At 37.1% G+C, this 23,899-nt stretch overlaps 1 protein-coding gene across 2 annotated transcripts in view; it reads right to left on the bottom strand.

The window, feature by feature from the left end:
• The window catches only part of LOC108718130 (A disintegrin and metalloproteinase with thrombospondin motifs 6), a 184,017-nt gene that overhangs the window by 144,422 nt on the left and 15,696 nt on the right, over nt 1-23,899 (bottom strand). The window contains exons 1-3 of one of the 2 annotated variants that reach the window (XM_041569141.1): nt 22,689-22,738; nt 11,540-11,994; nt 7,942-8,306 (exon numbers count right to left, since the gene is read on the bottom strand). In XM_041569141.1, coding sequence (XP_041425075.1) covers nt 7,942-8,306; nt 11,540-11,636 — 462 coding nt within the window. In that variant the 5' untranslated portion in view covers nt 11,637-11,994; nt 22,689-22,738. Of the gene's footprint in view, nt 1-7,941; nt 8,307-11,539; nt 11,995-22,688; nt 22,739-23,899 lie in introns of those variants that run through there. The other variant, XM_018265770.2, reaches the window with a different exon arrangement.

The following is a 23,899-nucleotide window of genomic DNA, read 5'->3' as shown; positions in this document are numbered from 1 at the left end:
GTCACTTTGCTAGCGAAGGAGAAAGACGGTAGCGTTGCTTCGCACTCTAACACCAGACTAATTTTCGCTCTGGCAAATGGTAGCAACTCCGCAAATTCACTAAGATGCGAATTTTACTGAACATTACAGCTCAGACCAGGCGAAGTGCAATGGAGTGCATAGGACTTCCTCAATTTTTAGTGCACAAAAGTCCCAAAAAACTCTGGCGTCTTTTTCCTGCATGATAGCCTGCAAAGGTCCGTAAAACTTTTTGGGGTAACCGGGTTCCCCCCCTCCATTTTCTAACATATGGAACATAAACTATACAGTGGGCTCATGTGTAGGGCATTATAACAACTCTATTTTATTTATTAAAGGGATACTGTCATGGGAAAAAAAGTTTTTTTCAAAATGAATAAGTTAATAGTGCTGCTCCAGGAGAATTCTGCACTGAAATCCATTTCTCAAAAGAGCAAACAGATTTTTTTATATTCAATTTTGAAATTTGACATGGGGCTAGACGTATTGTCAATTTCCCAGCTGCCCCAAGTCATGTGACTTGTGCTCTGATAAACTTCAATCACTCTTTGCTGCTGTACTGCAAGTTGGAGTGATATCACCCCCTCCCTTCCCCCCCCCCAGCAGCCAAACAAAAGAACAATGGGAAGGTAACCAGATAACAGCTCCCTAACACAAGATAACAGCTGCCTGGTAGATCTAAGAACAGCACTTAATAGTAAAAACCCATGTCCCAGTGAGACACATTCAGTTACATTGAGAAGGAAAAACAGCAGCCTGCCAGAAAGCATTTCTCTCCTAAAGTGCAGGTACAAGTCACATGACCAGGGGCAGCTGGGAAATTGACAAAATGTCTAGCCCCATGTTAGATTTCAAAATTGAATATAAATAAATATGTTTTCTCTTTTGAGAAATGGATTTCAGTGCAGAATTCTGCTGGAGCAGCACTATTAACTGATTCATTTTGAAAAAAACTTTTTTTCCCCATGACAGTATCCCTTTAATAAATAAAATAGAGTTGTTATAATTCGCCAGTGTTCGGGGATCTGGACGCAACTTCGCACTTTAGTGAATTAGTGTTGTCCTAGCGAATGTACGCCTGGCGAAGTGTTGTGATGGCTGTGAAGCCGTCACTGGCGAATTTTCGCTGGTTAGGGAATTTGCCCCCATATGTGTCATTGCCCGACTCTCCATTACAAATCATTTTGTGTTCCACGATTTACTTAGATTAATGGGCAGGAACAAATGTAAAATGTAAACTTGTATAATCATGAACTGATTTAAAGCCTCGCAAATTTTAAGGCACATAAAACCCTTTATTATGGTTAGCTTTGATCCACTTATAGAAAAAACAATCTGTCAGTACATACCAAGTAAAGAAAATTAAGGGAATTAGCACAAATAAACAAACCTGCAGTATCTACTACATTTCCATTAGTGGTAACATTTTTACACCTGTACATATATCCATTGTAAAAGTCATTCCCCCATATGTAATATAAGGCACTAAGTTTGCCCAGGAGCAGTAACCCATAGCAACCAATAAGATGTTTGCATTTACGGTAAACAGGTGACCAGTAAATGCTACCTGCTGATTGGTTGCTATGGGTTACTGCCCCAAGGCAAACTTAGTGCCTTTTGTTACATAACCCCCATTGTCATTTACACTATATTAAACTGTAAAAACAGTCCTTTTAGTGAATAGATTCCTCTTTTAAGTGTGTTTCATCCAGTTCATATTAGCAAAAAACAAAAAGGACCCTCATATGCCTTACATTATTCTACTTCAGAAATGAATGTTGAAGGATATTTTTTTTATACAGCTTGTAAAGAAAATAAAGAATAAAAATACTAAAAGCTACTAGAAAAACATGATACCAAGGAAATTCTAAAAAGGCAAGCCAAAAGGTCTGTTCGTCCTGTTTCAAACATCAGCTACAAAAAAATGTCTCTTGATCCAACCTTTTTCTAAATCTTTGAATTTATATACTTAACTTTATGGAAATTTGGTCTTTCAAGGCTAATTTTTCATGATGCTATGGATTATGGTGGCAACTAATGACCAGGAAGCCAGAGATAAAACATAGAGCTTGGTTAATTTGCAGCTTTCTGAGTGCCATAAATATGCTCTCACCCCCATCTTCTAACATCCCTCCGACAATGATCTTGTGAAGACCCCTGCCAAATAGCTCTAGGACAGTAAAAATAGATCTAAAACCGATCAAGCGTTACCTGCCACAGATCATAAAATTGATCTATGGATAAAAGCATGGGCGTAACTACAGAGGAAGAAGACCCTGCGGCTGCATGGGGGCCCAGGAGGTATAGGGGGCCCCATGAAGCCTTAATTAAAAAACGAAGTAGTTTGGAACAGAAATAGAATTTACTAATTTTGGATATAACAGAATATGTACTTTTCAAAAATATATGTGTGTTTGTGACCAACTTAGTTTAACCATAATTTTATCAGATAGGATCAATGATATTTATATACATTTTTGATGATTAGATAAGTCTTTTGTGGTACAAAAGACAGATAAAATTAAGAATCTTGTCATGAATCTCTCACACAGGCCTAGCCTTTCCCAACTCAAATTAAGTGGGTTATTTATCAAAGGTAGAGTTTTAGAAGTTTGTGAGGTTTTTTTATAGCTAGAATGAACTCTTAAATGTTTCCTGATTTAAGAAAAAACTCGAATCATTGAATTCAGGGCAAAAAACTCAAGAACACGAATTTACCAAGCTTTTGATGTAAAAAAAATCCTAACCACTCAAATTAATCGAGTTCTCAAGCGAAACCCACTGAAAAAAACTTTTAACATCATGAAGGCTACAAACATCTTCAAATGGTTGAAGGGGCCTCTGCCATTGACTTCTACATGACCTCGACAGGTTTTAGCTGGAGTATTTTTGGATTCAAGCTATTTCCAGGTTCAGGGTATAATAAATCTCAAAACATTTTGTTTTGTTTTTTAAAAACCCCAAAAATTTTAGTTTTTTTTTAAACCCGAAAATTCAAGTTTCGATGTTTTGGGTAAAAATCTAAATATTCTCCTTACTATCCACTACCCAGTGTCAAAATCATATCCTTGCAGGGTTATATAGTATATACCTTCCAACACTTCTAACCAAAAAAAATGGTTTAGACCACATGCCCAATATGCGCCAAACATTTCAGTTATGCTCAAACATGTCATTGATCTGCCCAGAACATGACTACCTTAATCCAATCCCTTATTTAATGAGGGTCCACAAACTTTTATTAAATATAAACTTTTGGAATAAGAGCTCAATGGATAATGCATTCAATTTAAAAACATCATTACTGCTTTAGTATAGGTCACTTGTATTGATCAATATTTGCTGTTTGGTGTAAACTGGGTTTATTAGAACTCTACACCAAGGGGCTGAAACTGAAAATGAACATGGAGCCAAGGACAAAGAGCACCAGCAGAGAAGCTTTGAAAGTTTACGGATAGCCTGACTAGGCTATTGTTTAAATGAGGTTGAGCAGATGCACCAGACAAAAACCAAGAGAGGAGATGAATAGTACACATAAAAAATATAGTTATTTCGTAAGTGGGTGGAATATCAGAAAAGCTTACAAAGATTTTCAACAAACATCAAATTCCCTATGTTTGTCAAACAAAGCAACACGGTAAGACAGAAACTGGTACACCCAAAAGACCGCTAGCAAAGCAATTTGTACAAAACAGTTCTGACTATTATGGAGAATAAGCAATGTCTCAGAAAGTCCATGGCCCAACACTAGGAGGACTTAGGGAGGACTTAGGAGGACTTAGGGCAAGACTTGGCTTTCTACCTCAACTTAAAGTAAAAATGATAGTCCTTTTAGGATAACAAGTTGAATATTCGGTACCTTAAAGACAAATGGTTCGAATGAGACAACTGTTTTAACCTTTCCCTACCACTCAGCTAAGTTGCTTTAGAATTATAATTAGTAGATACTGGATGTACAGGATGAAAGAAAGCTTTCAAAGACATTTGGAACAAAAATGTATTTTAATTATTCCACTTTAAGTTAACAAGCTTGCCAGTCTTAAATACATTTGAATAAAATGAACAGACAGACCTTAAAAATAATACTGCTTTTATATGTGACCATAAACATTAATCCTTTCTGCTTTTTCTCTTCCAATAAAAAAAATTTCTCTTCCAATAAAAATAAATTTTTTTGTTGTAATTGTACAACAATTATCTGTTTAAATGTTAAAAAAAAGTTAAGAAATAATATGACTGCAAATGCTGTATTTTATATAGAGAACTTACTATTGAAAAGTTTGGCAGCCGTTAAACAGTAATAATCCATGCTTTCAAAGTTATCCACAGGAGCGCTCTATCTTCTTGTTAAGCCATTTTTTGAGTGTCAGTGGCACTGCACAAGCTCAATGTTCTCTGGTTTTCAGTTATGAATCTAAGTTTAGGTCTTGTTGGAAATTATCATTAGCACAGTAAGGTTACATCTCACACAAAAGGAGATACCATAGGGGCAATTGTTACACAATTCTAAAGTAGAATGCTTCTATTATAACCCTAAGTAAGTGGCAGCCCAGAGCATGTGACACAGAAAAAGGGAAAATACAGTATACAGTACAGTATAGCCTCCTCCTTGACATCAGAGAGGGGGTCGTGTCGAGCGTGGGTATATAAGGGGAAGAGGAGTGGTGGGATAGGGTCACTAGTGAGCATCTTCAGAGGCACAGATCTTACTGCTAAATTGGATCTGGTGGTTTTAGGCAGTCACAAAAGAAAAAATATAGGGCGCAGCTATTCTAGCTTAATCCTTTGTTCTTTATGAGATGAAGAATAAGTGACGCATTTAGCAAAATGTTAATTAACAGAAACATTTGCTAAATTTTTTGAATCATCATTTTCGCAATAGAGAACGAACAAGGAAAAGTTCTAGGTTAATGAACCTCACACATTAGTCATGGTATGACTGGCTTTCACAAACTTCATTTGCTATCTGTCTCTTCCCCAAATGTATAAATCACCCAGGAGGGAGGACTCCTTCAGGAGTCATACCTATTTACACTTCTGCCTTGGGCAGTCAATGTAAGCCTAAGCCATGCCTAGCACTACTAAATTTCTTGGGCATATTAACACTTAAGGAAGCCCAAGCAACAACTGAAAAAGTAGCATCCAAATTTCTGTGAGAGAAAAAAAAAATATTATAAAAAACATTTTTGAATAATGATTAATGTCCTTGTTCCTGGCCTTTTAGGCCTCATTAAACCATCTGCAAAATGACTTATCTTTTTACAAGTTGCTCAACAATGCCCATCATTAAATACATTAGTAACAAGGACCATTTCTTGTTTCAGAGACATCTCAATGAGAACTGAACATCTCGAGGATATATAACCTCCAGAAGCCTGCTAGTACTACTATCAAATAACAAATTGTTGCAGTGTCACCTTCGTTTGCCTTGCCTGAAACACCTATGCTTCTGTTGGTATATATAAGCAAGCTCCATAAATCAGGGTCTCCTTTTTTGGGTTGTTTCAGTCTTTAGGCTTAGCTTAATTCATAAGCATTGTTATTTAAATAATTGTGTTTTTCTACAAGATGTAGTTTTAGACTATTTTTGTATGCAAATTTAGTATAATGTCACTCAAAGCATTTTCTCTGCTGGCAACTGCAACTTCTAGACAGTCGATCATTAGAATGACATACACCTGTCCATGCACACACGCTAATGTGCATTTTCTGGCCAAAATCTGCCCTTGGGAGAAGTGATAGACAGATGCCACTCGTCAGTGCATGGTATGGTAGCAGGCCATATGTGTATTTTCTCTGCTGGTGGAAAAAACACTAAACCTGACAATAAAATAATAATTCTGATGACGCTAAAATTAATACTAGTCATAGTAGTACCAATAATAACTTCCAGTTAGTTAGAAATTACAGTAAATAAAGTAAGGAGTAGGGTTATACAATTTTAGGTCCCTTTGACCCTAATCTGCTTGTCCAGCCTGACTAGAAATCTTACAATATTGTATTAAAGGGGACCCGTCAACCAAAAAAATTATTCAAAATCCTATCTTATCACATTAGTCTACAGTGCTACGCAATATGTTGGCGCTATATAAATACATGTTAATAATAATAATAATAATAGTCAAGTAAAATAAACTTTAATTACACTATATAAAATGATTTGAATCTTCAGTCTGGGAATTCATAATTATAACAAGCAGGCAGGAGCCATTTTGTGGACACTGTTATTAAGACGAGCCTTGTATCATCTCAGAATTGTAGTTCTTGTCCCAAAGAAGGAAACAAAAAAACCATGCTAAGAGAGACGTTCCATAACTTATGGAGTGACAGAACAAAGTCTGACCAAATGGATAGCAAAATCAGACAGCAGTCTATATTTAATTCATCGAAAATGGCAAACACTGGACTGTTAGGCTTGATGGCCTGATGGTCCACCTTTCTGTAGCTCAGTTATAGTCATGGAATCCCTCTGCAATTTCTGAGATATTCTCAGGAGATCATTATAACATATAATGATGAGATCAATATAACTATAACCATCATAATAGGTGAATAAAAAGTGAATTTAAAGTTGAATAGCCAACAACGTCCAATCATAACACACATACTGAACATTAGAACTATAAAAAAAATTAACAAACCCATGATCCAAAGTGCCTACCATAAATGAATGGAAGTAATAAAGAAGGAAAATATAACAGCTATTTTTTGTAGCACATTTTGGAAAGGTGATTTATATAAAAGACAAGCAAGAGTAAAGAAAAAAATATCATCCTACTTATTTGTATCTTCTCATAAAATATGTAGTTTACACAAAATCCCAAATTTGAAACTGGACATAATCTTCATATTTGGCCTTTATCGTGTCAATAACTAAACCACACCAAGCTAAATGTCCAATACCAGCAGCAACGTTAATAAAAACCATAATTCATAAGTGCACATGCCACACAAAATAAAAAACAGACAGCGACCCAAAAATTCAATTTCTCTCTTGTTAACTGGAGCTGTCAGGGGTATGCACACTGAAAAGAACTCGAGATTTTGAAAAAAATAATTTGCTGTAAAGAATGAAATTAAAATTTTATTAAAATTTTCTCCATATGGACTACATACATCAATGGCGTCCCACAACCATTTTGACACCTAACAACCTATACCTTTCATATTTCAACATGGTATAATTCAGAAACTTAGAGGGGGTAACATTATTGCAATAAACGAATCAGTATACAGGTATGGGACCTGAATGCTCGGGACCTGGGGTTTTCCGGATAATGGATCTTTCCATAATTTGGGTCTTCATGCCTTAAGTCTACTAGAAATTAATTTAAACATTAAATAAACCCAATAGGCTGGTTTTGCTTCCAATAGGGATTAATTATATCTTAGTTGGGATCAAGTACAAGCTACTGTTTTATTATTACAGATATAAGAAAATAATTTTTAAAAATTTGAATTATTTGGATAAAATGGAGTCTATGGGAGACAGCCATTCCGTAATTCGGAGTTTTCTGGATATCGGGTTTCCGGATAAGGGATCCTATACCTGTACTCAAGATACACTTATACAGACTGGAACAATTACAAGACCCCCCCCCCCCAGGAGTCACCGTACTAATAGACTTTTGGCTTCTTACTTAAGGTAAATTAAATATAACCTGTGAAATCTGACAAACTCGGAATTTATTTTTGTGACTATATTTCACTGTGTTAACCTTGTTTAAATGTTAATTTTATTTTATATTCTATAATTCAATACATGTAACATTGTTGACTAAAATAAATATTCAATTGGATGTATTTAACATCCAGGAAATGTTGTACATGCTTGGAAAATCAATACAAACAATTATATAAAATAGTTGACATTAGTGCATTTATTTGTTACAAGTCAGGAAGAAAAGAGATATTTATACTCACCAAGCCATTGCAATTACTCAGAGCCACTTTCGTTGTTGTATTTTGGTCCTGTAAGTATCCTGTATAGTGGCAGTTGTCTATAAAATCATGCTTCCACTCTGGCCCATTCTTCCTCCAGTATTCCACTGTAAAGTGTTTTGAGACTAAATCCGTATTCAAAGTCAGGTTTAAGTGAAAGTGCTTGCCATAGGCAGAAATTTTAAAAAATAATTTAGAAGCATCCTGTTCTTGGTCTCTATGGTCCACGCTCCTCCTCCTCCTCAAGTGTTTGTCACTATTCACAGTAAAACTGACAAAAGCTCCATTGTGATCAACCCTTATTGGAACTGTCAGTTGGTAGTGTTCAAGGTAAGACAGGTATTCCTCTTTGTAATCACAAGCCAGGCCAGTCCACCAAAAGAAAGACATGCAAAGAAAATAAAGATTAACAGAAAATGTCATACATGTAACGAAAACATACCATGACCAGATAGGATCCATGAAATGAACCAATGTTATTACTAAATACAATGTAATACACAATATATTACTAGTTCCCTCGTCCTGAATTAAATTCCTGCATTTTGGTACGCTAAGTATGAATACTTATAACGTACAAAGATTTCAGTCTGGCAGAAGTAAACTCAACAAGAGTCAGACATTGTAGGGAACAGAGACACTCAGGGGTTGGATGCAAGAAATACAGGTATATACATATATTAATATAAAAGATATTAAAGGAGTAGTTCACATACTGTATACAGTATTTTACTATGTTATAGAATGGAATATTCTTAGCAACTTTCCAGTTAGTCTTCATTTTTTGTTTGTTTTTTTTTAATTACTTGCCTCCCACTTTTGCCTCTTTTCATCTTTTGAACCGAGATCATTGACAGTAGCAGAAAAAAAATACTCCCTAAAACAGGGGTGTCCAAAAGGTAGTTCGGGAATCTACCAGAAGATCTTAAATTGGGGGTAGATCAACAAACAGTTTGTCTAAATCACCTTCCTATACATGCTTTTCATTTAGATATTTATTACATTAAGGTTATATAAAAAATAGTTGTTACATATAGCAATATAAATTCTCTTATAAATCAATATAATATGTAAGAAATATATTCCATGGAGGAGAATGCTAACAATGCTTTTATGGGTGTAGATCACAATGGGACAACATCACTAAAAGTAGACCTCGCATTAGTAAAGTATGGGCACTCCTGCCCTAAAACTACAAGTGTATTGTTATTGCAACTTTTATTACTTACCCTTCTATTAAAACCTTTTCTAATTGCTATTGCAGTCTCTTATTCCAACCACTGGCTAGCGAACCCTATCAAACAGATAACTGCTGAAATTCTAAAATGGACAGCTACTGAACAAAAAGCTAAATAATTAAAAAACTAAAAGAAAAAATTAAAAATAAAGACCAAATGCAAATTAAATTGTCTCCGAGTATCTCTATTTATATCATACCAAAAGTTAATCTAAAGGATAACAAAGTCTTTAAAGTAACAGCTCAGTGTAAACATAAAAACTGGGTAAATAGAATAAAAAAATATTCTAATATAGTTAGCCAAAAATGTAATGTATAAAGGCTGAAGTGACTGGATGTCAGAACAGAACACTACTTCCTGCTTTCAGCTCTCTAATGCTGAGTAAGTCAGTGACTTGAAGGGGGGCCAATTGGGACATAACTGTTCAGTGAATTTGCAATTGATCCTCAGCATTCAGCTCAGATTCAAAAGCAACAGGTATGACCCATGTGCCCCCCTCTCTCTGATTGGTTACTGCCTGGTAACCAATCAATGGAAACCAAGAGAGCTGAAAAGCAGGAAGTAGTGTTCTGGCTATTATGTTAGACATCCAGTCACTCCAGCCTTTATACATTACATTTCTGGCTAGTACATTGAAAACATTTTTTATTTTGAACAGTCTATTTACCCAGTTTTTAATTTTACACTGAACAATTCCTTTAAGAAATGAAATAAAATTAATGTTGCTGATAACAAAAGCTTCAGCATCTCCTATAGCATACATCTACATAATTACTTTAAACTTAATTCCCTGTACAGATAGATGGACTCTTTTTAGCTTACATACTATGTTTTTTGCTTCAATATTTGTTGTGGGCATTTATTAATGGAAAACAGTCTTTTCCCTGGGTGAAATCTTTCATTGTATACAGAGCAGTTCATCTGAGTTGGATCAAAATCATAGAATGAATCCAATGAAAACAGCAGCACTCTGGTATTGTTGAAAAAGTCAAGAACTTTACTTAGTGCCTTAGGCAACGTTTTGGTTGATGATACAAAACGCGTCAGGGAATTGAGGTTTTTAACAAGTTGAAAATAAAAGTTCAATTCTTTTAATTCCACAGGTGTTTGGAGCGCTCGTCAATTACTTTCTAGTGAACGTTTTCAGGCTACACAGTCCCTTTGTCAAGCCATTAATTAACAATGTGTTTAAATACTCACAAACAGGGATGAGTCCCAATTTCTCACCTCCATATTACCCATGATTCACAGTGAAAAGTTTCAGTGCACAAAACAATTGTATATCTAAAATTGTAATAAATACTATATAAAATACTGTGTAACTAATGTTTCTATAATGCTTCAAAACAGTGAAAGAACAATATATTATTCCATATAAGATACAGTGTAAATAAGTGTGAAAAAGCAAGTGAAAAAATTTACTTTATTGAGGACAGGAAGCCTTACTTGACTGTGTCTCTATATTAGACTTCTTGAAATTGTTTATCTCTGGTTAAATTCAGGGGACAAATACCCCAGAATTACTCTGGATCAGGAGCTCTCAAATCTTTAAATCCTACGGTCTCATATAAACAACATTTTATCACCGGGCGGTCTGAATAAAGAATATATACCTATGTTGTTTATAAGAGATACCGGAGTGCTGCTGTTTTCATTGGATTCATGTAAGTTTGCCTGGTAGGGGGTACAGCCTGCACCCGGGGCTGCAAAGAGCTTGTTCCGCTTTTGAAAGCACACATGAACTAAATACAATCATAAAATTATTTACCAAATGCTGGTCACTAAACATTGACAGATTATTTTAACATGTTAACCGACAATATATGCCATACAACAGCAATTATATGGGATCACTCTGTAACAGCATATACTGGGAAAAAATAAAAATAAAACAAATTCACACTAATATGTTTTAAAAGGGGGGGGGACAAATGTGACAAATAATGGGATCTGTAACCCTAAAAAATAATTCCAAGCAAATAATTGGCAAGCAGAATAAACTTTAATTATACTATAAAAATTATTTAAATCTTGTTTCCTTCATTACTTTGGAATCCACAATTAGAGCATATAGTTGAGCTCCATTTTTGCATCATCCCAAAAGTTTATGCACCAGAATGAGGCACATGATGCCTATGCACTGGCTTCACAATTATAGGCAATAAGGGGGGAGGGAAGGAGGGCAGTGACATCTAGGAACAGGTATTGGATGTGTTCATTAAATATGGTTTAAAACTACCCAGTTTTCTATCAGGCATGTTGGGAGATATGCCAGTAACTCTCACAATTCTGTTATTCCATTATATCTCAAATGGGGAAGGTATATAATGTTGAAATCCTACCTTGGGAACTATATGTAACTCTGCTGTCCCTGTGACATTCCGATGAAGTCATGACAAGGCCTAAAATCCAGGTCAACGTCTTCCACCAAATTTCCATAATTTAAAAATGAACACTGAACAATGTTTTTTTATTTCCTCCTTTTTATCTTGAGGCTAACACAGTACTAGAATGTTAGCCCTCCCCCAGAACAGCACCATAACAAGTCCATTTACAAAGGCTTCCTTATGTGCCACCAGTTAAGGCACTGGCTTCTTCTTTTCCTTTTTTTTTCTTTTTTTTATAAAATGTAATTTTTAAAAGATATTCTTCTTTTGAACTTTGCTCCTTCTCGCTTGTTCACTGTCATTTTCTTAGTCCAGAGGAAAGAAATAGAAGAGCTGGAGGTAAATCTAATCCTTCAAGAAGCAGTCAACCATCAAATGGGAAAGTTAAAAAACGCTGGCCACTTTTGAACCTATAAAAAAAGAATGATACAAAAACGTTTAGCCAGGTTTTGTTTCAAAGGTATGCTAACCTTAGCATTATTTACTAATTTATGCCAAGTACAATGGGTATATATTCTTTAAAATGCTTAATATTCTCTCCGCATAAGGAATAAATAAGCAAACCTAAAAGATCTGGCCTAATCTTATATCAGGTCCCTCTGATCACACTCCAATAGTAGTGAATGCCCCTTTTTGCTTAGCCATGTTCCCAAATCTGTCGCATTTGAATGTCTCTTGGCCATATTGGACAACCTGGATAAATTATTGTATATTTACAATATCTACATAGGACATCGATTTAGAGGTTTGCTGTTCACTGTCATCATTGTGCTGGGTCCTGAGTTTAATTATCCAAGGAATTTGTATCTCAATTGGTTTTGTCACACACATTGTCCCACACAGACAGACATGATTACACAGATTGATAGGACAGATTCCCCAACCTCTCCTTGGGTCCTGTAACCCCATTCTCACCTTGAAGTCCTATGTGTTTTTCAGAGAATCTGCGCAACATGCACAATGTAAAGCAGAGGGACTTAAATTTACCTTTTAAAGGAGAAGGAAAGCTACCAAGGCAGTTTATTGCAAAAACTTCTTTAGAATGCTTTTCCATACCTGAGTAAACAGCTCTAGACACTGTTTGTTTAGGATAGCAGCTACCATATTAACTTGCTGTGATATTAAATCCTTCCTGAGTCTCTCTCTTCTCACTCATAGCTCAGATTACAGCAGGGAGGGGAGAGGAGCAAACTGAGCATGCTCAAGCCCAAGCCCTGGAGGTTTAAGCTAAAAACAGGAAGTCTGATAAGGAAGCCCACGTGTACACAATAGAAGGAAAGAAATGTGTTTTTTTCTTTTGACAGAGGACTCTGAGCAGCATTACTCTGAAGGTTTACTAGTGTATTCATATAGACCTTTCTGCCAAAGCGTACTTAGTTTTAACCTTTCCTTCACCCTTAAAAAAATTTAAAGGAAGGTTAACTAGATTCTGATGAAACTGACCCTAATGCAGGCTTGTGAGAGTGAACAATATCTGTAAAGTGCAGTATATGTAGGACAATAACAACAATTCAATAATAAATAACATAATACCCTAGAAAGATATAATTGGGATAATGTCAACTTTGAGGATACTGTCGTCAAGGTCACTTTCTGTTGACCTCACATTTTTTACAGGTTATCATGATCCATTAGGATTTACAGTATTGAGTAACAAACTGCCTATAAAATGCTTTCTAAACACCTTTAGGAAAGCCATTCAACAAGAATACAATTCAACAACCCCTTAGCATTTTGATTTGACAAACATAAAAGGAATGCCACAATGAGAAATGTTAAGCAAATTCCCACTGATTCATATACAGTATGGCACAGAAAAACACCTAACTAAATATTCAGGTCTCAGTGGTCAAAGCTAAAGTGGTCAAAAGTAAGTAATTCAATTAAACCAGTGTTGTTCTCCATAGCCTAAATAAACATTAAAAAGACTAAACATAACAGTCTAACCTAAATAATGTGTCAGATCCAGACAGCTCATTTTTCATTAGCTGCTAAAAGGAAAATTGTATAATTCATTTTCCGTTCCTCCGAGTTTTGCAGAGTGGGATATCTGATCGCACATGATGATAAAAAATGTAACTGTTCCTACTTTTTTGAAGGAGGCTTAACATTTGTGAAACTCTGTGTTCTCTGTAATTAAGTGAAATCATTGTACAGGGTGTACCACGAGAGATAATATCATGGTGACCAGCTAAAACAACCTGAGTCACTCCATGTGTTGATAAACCACAGCTAAAATCTCAGAAGGACAATACACTGCATGTGGAAAAACCATAGCTCAACAACACCTGTATGTGGTCTCAATTTGGACAACCGTGGTGTAAATAATAATATGCATCTTGTTTAAAGCTGTGTTAGGCAATCCATACGGTAAGTGTTTTAAACAATAAAAACTATAGTTTTGTATTTACATACAGCATGTTTCTTACTGGGAAAGCACAACAGGAGACCAAAGTCCCATAAATTTGCAAAATTTAAAAAAAATGTTATGATTTCACTATTCTCATAGAAAGTACAGATAGGGCATGAACTTTGCAGTAGTGATCTTTGACTCCTCTCTTTCCTTCTCCTTCTTAACACCAGAGGCAAAACCTGTCTTACACAATATTGCCAAAATCTGTTCCTTTCTTTCACAAATAATAGCTAAGGCTAATAGCTAAGGCACTCATGCATGCCCTCATCCGATCTAATCTACACTACATGTTACTAACTGGCATCCCTAAGGGTTAGGGCCCATGAAGGGTAGGCACCGCTTCTTTCAGCATGCATATTTTTTGCAGGCTGAGAGAAGCAGATCCGCTCAGTTCACAGCAGTTACAAGCTGTGGATCAGTGCGGAGGACAGGCTGACCTCTGATACACTGCGTGACTGCACCCAATTGGAAACAGTTCGGATGCGCTGGGGCATGGATCTTAGGGCCCTAATTTCCATCTCTCCCCACTACAGTCTGTATTAAATAGTGCTGCGAGAAGTCTCCTCTTCTCATACATTACAATCCTCATAACCTTTAAAGCCATACATTCCTCTGCACCTTACTACATCTTTTCTCGTGTCTCCATTCATTCCTGGCCGGCTCCTCTGTTCCCCCAAGAGCAATCGCTTGGTTACACATCCCATTACTACTGCTGTTTCCCATCTTAAACCTTTCTGCCTTGCTTTTCCTTATATATGGAAGCCATCCCTGAATTCCTCTGGAGAGAATCCTCCTTCTGTCTCTTCAGAACTATGTTCAAAGTCCATCTCTTAGAGCACGTGCAAATGAGGATGCACAGAATTCAGGCTTCAGTGCATCCCTGGCCAAATCAAATCCTTAAAATCACGTGAGTTTTCGTTGCGAAAAAAGGAAGTAAACTTTTTTTTTAACCACGTGTAAATATTCAGAACTGAAAGTGGTTCTTACTGCCACTCTTGTACTTTAAAAGATTTAATGCCACTTATAAACCTTGACCGCTACTACTGCTGTTTCCCAACTTAAACCTTTCTGGCTTGCTGTTCCTTATATTTGGAAGCCATCCCTGAACTCCTCTGGAGAGAATCCTCCCTCAAAAGCCTATCTCCTCGAGCACTTGCAAATAGTGATGCACTGAATACAGGATTCTGTTCGCTATTTGGCCAAATCTCATTCCTGGTCGAACCGAATCTGAATCCTGAATTTCTATAAATGAACTAATTTAGAGAAATGTTGTAAAATAGCTTAGTATTTTCTATTACAGCTCTAAATAAGAACTATCTGAAAAAAACACTCAGAGAAAGCATAACAAATAGAATTAATTCTGGCCTAATTTAAAGTCTGGATTGGTGAAGGAATACATACAGATTTCTTGTTCTGTGAACATCTGCTCAGCCAAATTACATTTTTAGTGCCCTCTTGTTGAGGCAAGTTTGAAGAGATGCTATCAATGCTATAATTTCAGCGTAGGAAAAAAGCTATTTCTTTTACTTTTCCCTCCTTTGAGATTCCCAGCATACCTATGCACCATAAAGTATGTTTCCCCAAGTAGCTGGCCCCACTTTGTCATGCAGATAGGTTTTAACATTATTCTAGGCAGTTATGTGTATAAAACATCTCATGATGATTGTAACGCACACCCCCTATCTTTTACAGACAACGTTTAGCATCCTACAGCATGCATTTACAGTTAAGTTGGATTGTAAAAAAAGACCAAAGTCCATCAAATTCAACCTCTCCAAACATACCCCTGTGCACATCTCTACACATATTTATACAGACCTATGTATACACCAATATCTATACAATCTGTAAATATCTGTACTAGCTGTAGACCTTACAATCACCTTTATCTTTGATATTATGCTTGTTCAAGAAATCATCCAAGCCACTCTTAAAGGCATTAATAATATTTATAATCTACCATCACAACATCACCCAGCAGGGCTTTCCACAGCTTTACTGCCCTCACTGTGAATAGCCACCTACAGTACACTGCCACAATTAAAAGTTCAGTTCCTCAAGTCTAAAGGGGTGGCTTCTTTTTTGTGGAAAAATATCAGCCGTGATTTGTGTATAATGCCCTGTAATGTTGTAAAGAGTAATCATGTCCCCTCGCAAGTGGTTAACCATAATAATTAAAAACTTCCATTTCCATTACCAGTTTATTTGAACATCTCTGCACTCCCTTTAGCTCATTAATATATTTTTTATGAACTGGAGACCAAAACTGTACTGCATACTCAAGGAGAGACCTTACCAGTAATCTATGAGGCAACCCTTGAGTTAATGCCCTTTTTATACAAGACAGCCGTGTTTTTCTTGCTTAAGACACTGAATGACACTGCCTGCAGCTACACAGCTTGTCATCCACAACAATCCCCATCATCCTTCTCAATTAAAGATACCCACAACCTTGTAATTATCAACATTTGCCAGATCGCTGGCCTGTATCCCAGTTTGGTCAATTCAGTAGCATCGACAAATCAATATGGAGCAGGCACTCTAGAAGGCGAAACTTCCACCAGGCAAATGTTCAAATGTGAAAAAGTTTTATTTTGTCCAGCAGCCTGACGCGTTTCGTGTTCCAAACGCGTAATCATAGGCCGATGATTAAGTGTTTGGAACACGAAACGCGTCAGGCTGCTTGACACAATAAAACTTTTTCACATTTGAACATTTGCCTGGTGGAAGTTTTGCTTTCTTGAGTGCCTGCTCCATATTGATTTGTCGGTTTGTCCGTCCCCTGTGCTGAGGGCTCAGGGCGTTGCACCTGGGCCACTTCCTTGATGTGGTGAGTAAACATTATACTAACAAGAAACCCTACAATACAGAAGCTTAATTCAGTAGCATCAGCAAAAAAAAAAGTGGAACATTTAAAGGGCACCAATCATAACTAAAATCATTTCCTAAGTAAATACACTGTGTGAAAGTCCAAGAAATCCGATTTTTAAAACAGTTAGAATTGTTTGTATAATGTAAATGATCAGCTCACTATTCCTTCTGCAAGATCTTCCCTATCTCCCCTGCAGTTCTAGCTGAGGCAGCCATCTTGGATTTCACTGGTTCCTCCTACCTATATCTTCCCAGCCAACTGTAGCTCTGAAATCTCACACATGCTCAGTTGAAATTCCTTGGTTGCTTAGCAACCCTTCTAAGCTATTTTCAAATCAGCCAAACCTGTGTGTCAGCTGCTGTTCAATAGTGCTGCCACCTGCTGGAAGTTAGTGTGTGCCCTTCATTTGCATAACGACATCACCAGCAGGGGACAAGATAGGGAAATCTCATGATACTTCTAGTGGAGGAGTTTACTAAAACAAGGCATTCTGGGTAGAATACGCAAGGCAGTGTTACAATCTGAGCATGCTCCTGAAATTTGCATATTATAGTCTCAGTATGGCCTCCCTCAGTGAAAGAACCCATTTGACAAAGTAAGGGATTTTTTAAAACCTGCAGTTTTTTCCAAAAAACTATATATGTAGTTTGATTAAACGTGTTTATGTTGTACTGGTCAGATTGTAAATATGTGTTTGATTTTGGCTGTGATAGGTGCCCTTTAATGCCCAGCTCCACTAACAACACAGGTTCAATTAGAAAATATTCCATTTACAATCACTCTTTGTAATCTATCCTTCAGCCAATTCTCTGGATCACATTCACTGCCATCCCAGAGTAAACTTCCTGCTCACTTCCACATAAAAGGTGATTAAATTAGTCTGGCGAGATAGATTAAGTATCATGCTGACACAAATCCATAGTATTGTTATTTTTAAAGTATTTACAATACCTTTCCTACCACTGACTTTCAATCAATAACTTAGAAGAAGCGTTCAGTGTGGCTTGACCTGAACAGTTTTATGGAGAACACTCTGGATTTACAAATAGTTTTATGAATGCAGGGAAGGAGAGATAAAACAGGATAATGAGGAACTAGATTGGTAATTTGGCAAGTATGAAATCCTGGTCAGATATTAGTGGTCTTAGACAATTATGAGAAGTTTAAGGCTTTAGAAGTTGTAGCCGCACAAGTGACTACGTGATGTGCCTGTTAAGAAAGTAAATCTCCTAAATATACATAGACTGTGGGCATAGTGTCAAGCAAGGCTACATGATATCACTGATGACATCCCAACAAACCTAAATAAGCTGCCCCAAAACTGCAAGCACAATTTTTTAGTTGATACTCACTAGTCTGGTTGCATTTATAGGCAGTCCCTATCAAGCATTTTCAGCAAGATTCTCAATGGATCATGGTGACCAATTATGTAGTTTTGTTTTATTTTGCATAACTCCCAACATTTTGAAAAATAGAGAGAGGGACAAAAACATCTGCTACACATAGCACTGCAAAGATTTTTTGACCACACGATATTTATTTTACAAAATTTGGCAGGCTATGGAAAGTTTGAAAACAATTCTGGGATTTTAGGGTCATGTTTTATATTATTACAGTTTTGCTAATACAGGCGAATGGCCCTTTAAAGGGCACCTGTCACCTTAAGAAATTATTCCAAATCCTATTTTATGATGTTATTCAAGCAATATTAACTGCACTTACAATATAAGACATATTTAAATACAGCATTGTTTTTTTTAGTCTTGAAATTTACAATCACAGCAAGCAGGTAGGTGCCATTTTGTGGACACTTATTAAGGCAAGCTTTGCATCATGTCAACATTTTGTTTATGGGCAGAATGGGAAACTGGATGCCCTGTGTACTGGCTACACAATTAGATGTTGAAGATGGAGGGGGGCTGTGGGGAGGGCAGTGACACCAGTAAGTGCAGAATGGAAAGTAATTGCCTAAGGTATAGAGTTGGGCAGGCAAATGTGATTAACAGTTGAACATTTTAAACAAGTTTATAACAGGTATAGCTGTTGAAATTTTTTTTAAAAATGTATTAAAAAAAAAGAATTTGGGTTTCATGTTTTATTTAAAAAGGACTTTTATCATACAGCTTTTTTTGTCTGGGTGACAGGTCCCCTTTAAATTGAAAGTCTCATTTCTCCCAATCTATCTTAAATATTTACAATTGTATCTTTGCTTATATTATAGTTACAAATGTATCTAAGTGCAACTGAGGAGTATTCTGAGCAAGGCCTCTTATTTAATTACATTTTAGAAACGTTGTATCTTTTTCTGTCTGATCAGTGCAGGAGATCAAAGAGAAACTCGGGACATTTCATTAATACTCTGGGACTGTGGGCTGAGTGGTCACAATCGGGACTGTCCCATGAAAAAAGGGACAGTTGGGAAATATGATTTTGGACTATAGTTTCATATTAATTACAACAGGTATGTATGTTCAACACTCAGGCTGAGGGACATTAAAGGAGAACTAAAGCTTAACTAAATAAATAGGCTAGAAATAATGTACATTATGTTTTGGGATTCTGTACCAGCCCAATGCAACCACAGCCCTTTAGCTGTGTCTCCAAAGATGCCCCAGTAGTTCCCATCTTCTTTTCTGCTAATTCACTGCACATGCTCTGTGCTGCTGCCACTTACTGAGCTTAGGGGCCCACTCACAATATACTGTACACATAGAATAGAAATGTCACAATATAAGGCTGATATTAACGAATACAGATAATTACTAAATGGCAGCACAGAAACCAGTACAACTAGCATCAGAATTTAATAATCAGCCCTGTAGCATCAGTTTATATTACAGACAAACCTCATTTCCTGCTTGATAATTTGTGACGACCCCTAAGCTTATTCTCAAACAGCTGCTCAGAGCCCACTGAGCATGTGAGTGTCACAGACACTTTCCAAGATGGTGACCCCCTGTGACAAGTCTGAAGTCCTGGATCATTGCTGCTATTGACAAGCTGAAACTTTAGGCTGGTGCAATAAGTTCAGTATATAAAATATGGTATTTTTAGTCATATTCATTTTTAGGGTTTAGTTCTACTCTAAATATATAACTGATTAATGATAAGAAAGCCTCATTGTAAGAGATCTCAAAGCAAGCATAAAGTTTGGGTTTACACGTGAAACGCAGTATAAGCATTGTTTTCAAACTTAAAGGCCCTACAAAGAGGGGATACCATGAAATGGAATGTGTCCGTTGCGCTAGGAGAATTTCCTTTTGTTTGTGCTCTTTTTAAACTCAACTACATACAAGTACTAAGAGAGACTCATTTACAAATGCACAGCAATTGTGCATTCAGCAAACATTAAGGGGCCGATTCACTAAGCTCGAGTGAAGGATTCGAATGAAAAAAATTCGAATTTCGAAGTATTTTTTGGGTACTTCGACCATCGAATTGGTTAAATTCGTTCGAATACGAACGAAATCGAACGAAAAATCGTTCGACTATTCGACCATTCGATAGTCGAAGTACTTTCCCTTTAAAAAAAACTTCGACCCCCTACTTCGGCAGATAAAACCTACCGAAGTCAATGTTAGCCTATGGGGAAGGTCCCCATAGGCTTGCTAAACTTTTTTTGATCGAAGGATTTTCCTTCGATCGTTGGATTAAAATCCTTCGAATCGTTCGATTCGAAGGATTTAATCGTTCGATCGAACGAAAAATCCTTCGATCGATCGAACGAACGTTTAGCGCTAAATCCTTCGACTTCGATATTCGAAGTCGAAGGATTTCAATTCGAGGGTCGAATTTCGAAGTATTTTTAACTTCGAAATTCGACCCTTAGTGAATCTGCCCCTAAATGTATGCTGTTTCAACACTTAAAGAAAACTATGATGTTATCTCACTCCTTCAATAGCCAGGAGACTCTCGTTTAGGTTATTTAGCTGATGAAAATATCCAGAAGCATATTTTAGCAACTTATAATCAGTTTTTTAAGATGACTTGGAGGGCATTTGTTAGTGACTTTTACTCTCAATGCACTTGATACAAATGTTATAGTAGCATCAGGCATAACAGTACAGCAACACAATTCATCAGTTTTCACTTTCACTGGAAGTGATGATTAATTTCAGTACTGTATAATAATATTTTTATGTATAATTAATTAATTAGATATATATTAGATATATATATTGTAAGATATGGGTGTCTAAAGGGCACGATATTGTGTGTATTTCACCAGCATTAAGCTGGTGAAATCAAAACTCCAGGGAAAAGTGTGGTGCTGCAGCAAGTAAAGCTGTGGAAATTCTGTACCGGCTTGGTAAAAGCTGTATTAAGGGTCCCTGGAGTGGATGGAAGAGAGCAGGGTGGGATTCCATCCCTTGCTCTATGTAAGGTTTTGCAGCTGCCGAAACTAGCTAGCTAGCTAATTGGTTAATTAAGGATAGTTAAAAGGCGGTGTGGAGCAACACTTCAGTGCTGCTGCTTCCCCATAGAGACCTCATGGAGTGAAGGAGGGTGAGGGGCCATGGAAAGGAGTGCTTGTGAGCACCTGGAAACAAATGTGTGATTGTGAGTTGGAGAGAGCTCCAATAGTCTGGAGAGAAGACAAGAGAGGATTCTGGGATTTGTGGTCCACTGAAAGCCAATGAGTGCTAAACTCTAACACAGGGGTCCCTAACCTTTTTGAACCGTGAGCCACATTCAAATGTAAAAAGAGTTGGGGAGCAACACAAACATGAAAAAGTCCCTTGGGGTGCCAAATAAGAGCTATGATCGGCTATTTGGTAGCCCCTATGTGGATGGCAGCCTACAAGAGGCTCTTCTTGGCACTATACTTAGTCTTTATGCAATTAAAACTTGCTTTCAAGCTTGGAATTCATAAATAATCACCTGCTTTGAGAACCCTGAGAGCAACATCCAAGGGGTTGGAGAGCAACATGTTGCTCACGAGCGACTGGTTGGGGATCACTGCTCTAACATGAGTAAAGAGAATACCATTGAGTATGTGAAGTGGGAATGTTTATGTGATTTCCCCCATGTGAAGCCAGTGGGCTGAAGAATTGTGTTTTTTTGAAAATAAAAGCCAGTAAAGCGGCAATTTAAACTCTTCAAGGAGGTCAGTCTCCATTTACCATATATACTCGAGTATAAGCCGAGTTTTACAGCCCCCAAAATATGCTGAAAAACTCTACCTCTGCTTATACTCGAGTCAAGCGTAAAAACGGTCGCCGGTGTCTAAGAATAGTCGCCGGCGCCCAAGAATAGTCGCCGGCACCCAAGAATAGTTGCCAGCATCCAAGAATAGTCGCCGGCGTCCAAGACTAATCTCCAAGAATATTCGCCAGCGTCCAAGAATGGTCGCGGCATCCAAAAATGAGACGCCGCCACCTCCAATGGGAGCAGAAACCCTCAATTTTTTGATTGAAATTTACCAGAAGCTGCTGCATTTCTCACCCTAGGGCTTATACTCGAGTCAATAAGATTTCCCAGTTTCTGGAGGTAAAATTAGGTACCTCGGCTTATACTCGGGACGGCTTATACTCGAGTATATCCGGTATGTGCTGAAATCTGTGCCGGGGCCTTGGGTTTCGCTACCGATATATATATATATATATATATATATATATATATATATATATATATATATATATATATATATAGCAAGCAAGCATCCTCAGATGCTGGGAGCTGTAATTAAACAATTCATAGAAAGATATAAGCTGGCTATATTTGCTTTATAGAACAAATTAACTGGAAACGCAATAAGAGGAAATAATAACTCTTTTCACAATTATTTTAGACACCAATCTCCGTGGCCAAATACGTACATGTATGCGATCTGTTATCCTGAAACCCATTATCCAGAAAGTTCTGAATTACAGAAAGGCTGCCTTCCACAGACTCCATTATATCCAAATGATCCAAATGTAAAAATTATTTTCCTTTTTCTCTGTAATGAAAAAACAGTACATTGGACTTGATCCAAACTACGATATAATAGACACCTATGACTAAGTACCGGAGGGTACGAAACGCGTAAGGTGGGCCATGTGGGGTTAGTATGCATCCAATTTTTAAAATGAATTTGAATAAATAATTTATTTTTACTATTGAAAAGCCTTATTGGAAGCAAAATCAGACTATTGGAATTATTCTATTTTTTTTTTGTTTACATGATTTTCTAGTAGACTTAAGGTATGAAGATACAAATTACGGAAAGATCCGTTATCCGGAAAACCCCAGGTCCCAGGCATTCTGGATAACAGGTCCCATACCTGTACATACATACCCCAACATACACAGGTAAAGGGCTCTTTATTTCATCTGGGCCTTCACTGTTGGAGGAGGGGTTTCCATGGCACTAAATACACTTATCCACAATAACTTGGGCACAAGTGGCTCAGACATTTGACAATTTGTTTTCTAGACCTTTGAAAGTAAATACTTTAAGCAAGTTAATCCCTTAAAACGACAAATGCCAGACAGGGAACTAGTTGAAGTCTGCAGCAGTACTGATCCAAGAATTCTAGCACTGAAGTACAAGGCACTTCAAAGGATTCTTCTCTTCGTAGAGACTGCACACATGAGTATCTACACTTGCAGATCACGCTACAATACTAATGCTCTACTCTCCCTTAAAGAGCTTCATGCTACTGTACTGGGAATCAAAATAGGCCCAAACTGCTCCCACCAACCCCCTAGTGACAGTGACTGTCTATGGCATCTTACAGCAGCCCCTCAAGAGAATCCACAGAGTGCCAGTCAGGACCTTAAGGTGGCCATACACGAAGAGATCATTTTGTGATGTCGCCAAATGAGTGGATCTCCCCCCCGATATGCCCACCTTGAGTTGGGCAATATCGTGCTGATCCAATCATGAGCCCTAGGGCCCAACAATTAGATCATAACGATGGGTAATTGTGCGGTTAGATCGCGGGACCGCATCAACGTTTTTTTAGATAGTGTCCAATTTGTGAATCCACTATCTGGCCCCGTGGTCTAAATAGGGAATACACCCCAGCCAATTTCATTTTTTGAG

Source organism: Xenopus laevis, chromosome 1L (genome assembly GCF_017654675.1).
Source record: "Xenopus laevis strain J_2021 chromosome 1L, Xenopus_laevis_v10.1, whole genome shotgun sequence".
Taxonomy (NCBI): Eukaryota; Metazoa; Chordata; class Amphibia; order Anura; family Pipidae; genus Xenopus; species Xenopus laevis.
Note: the sequence above shows the minus strand (reverse complement) of the source record. Positions and strands in the feature narration are given on the sequence as shown.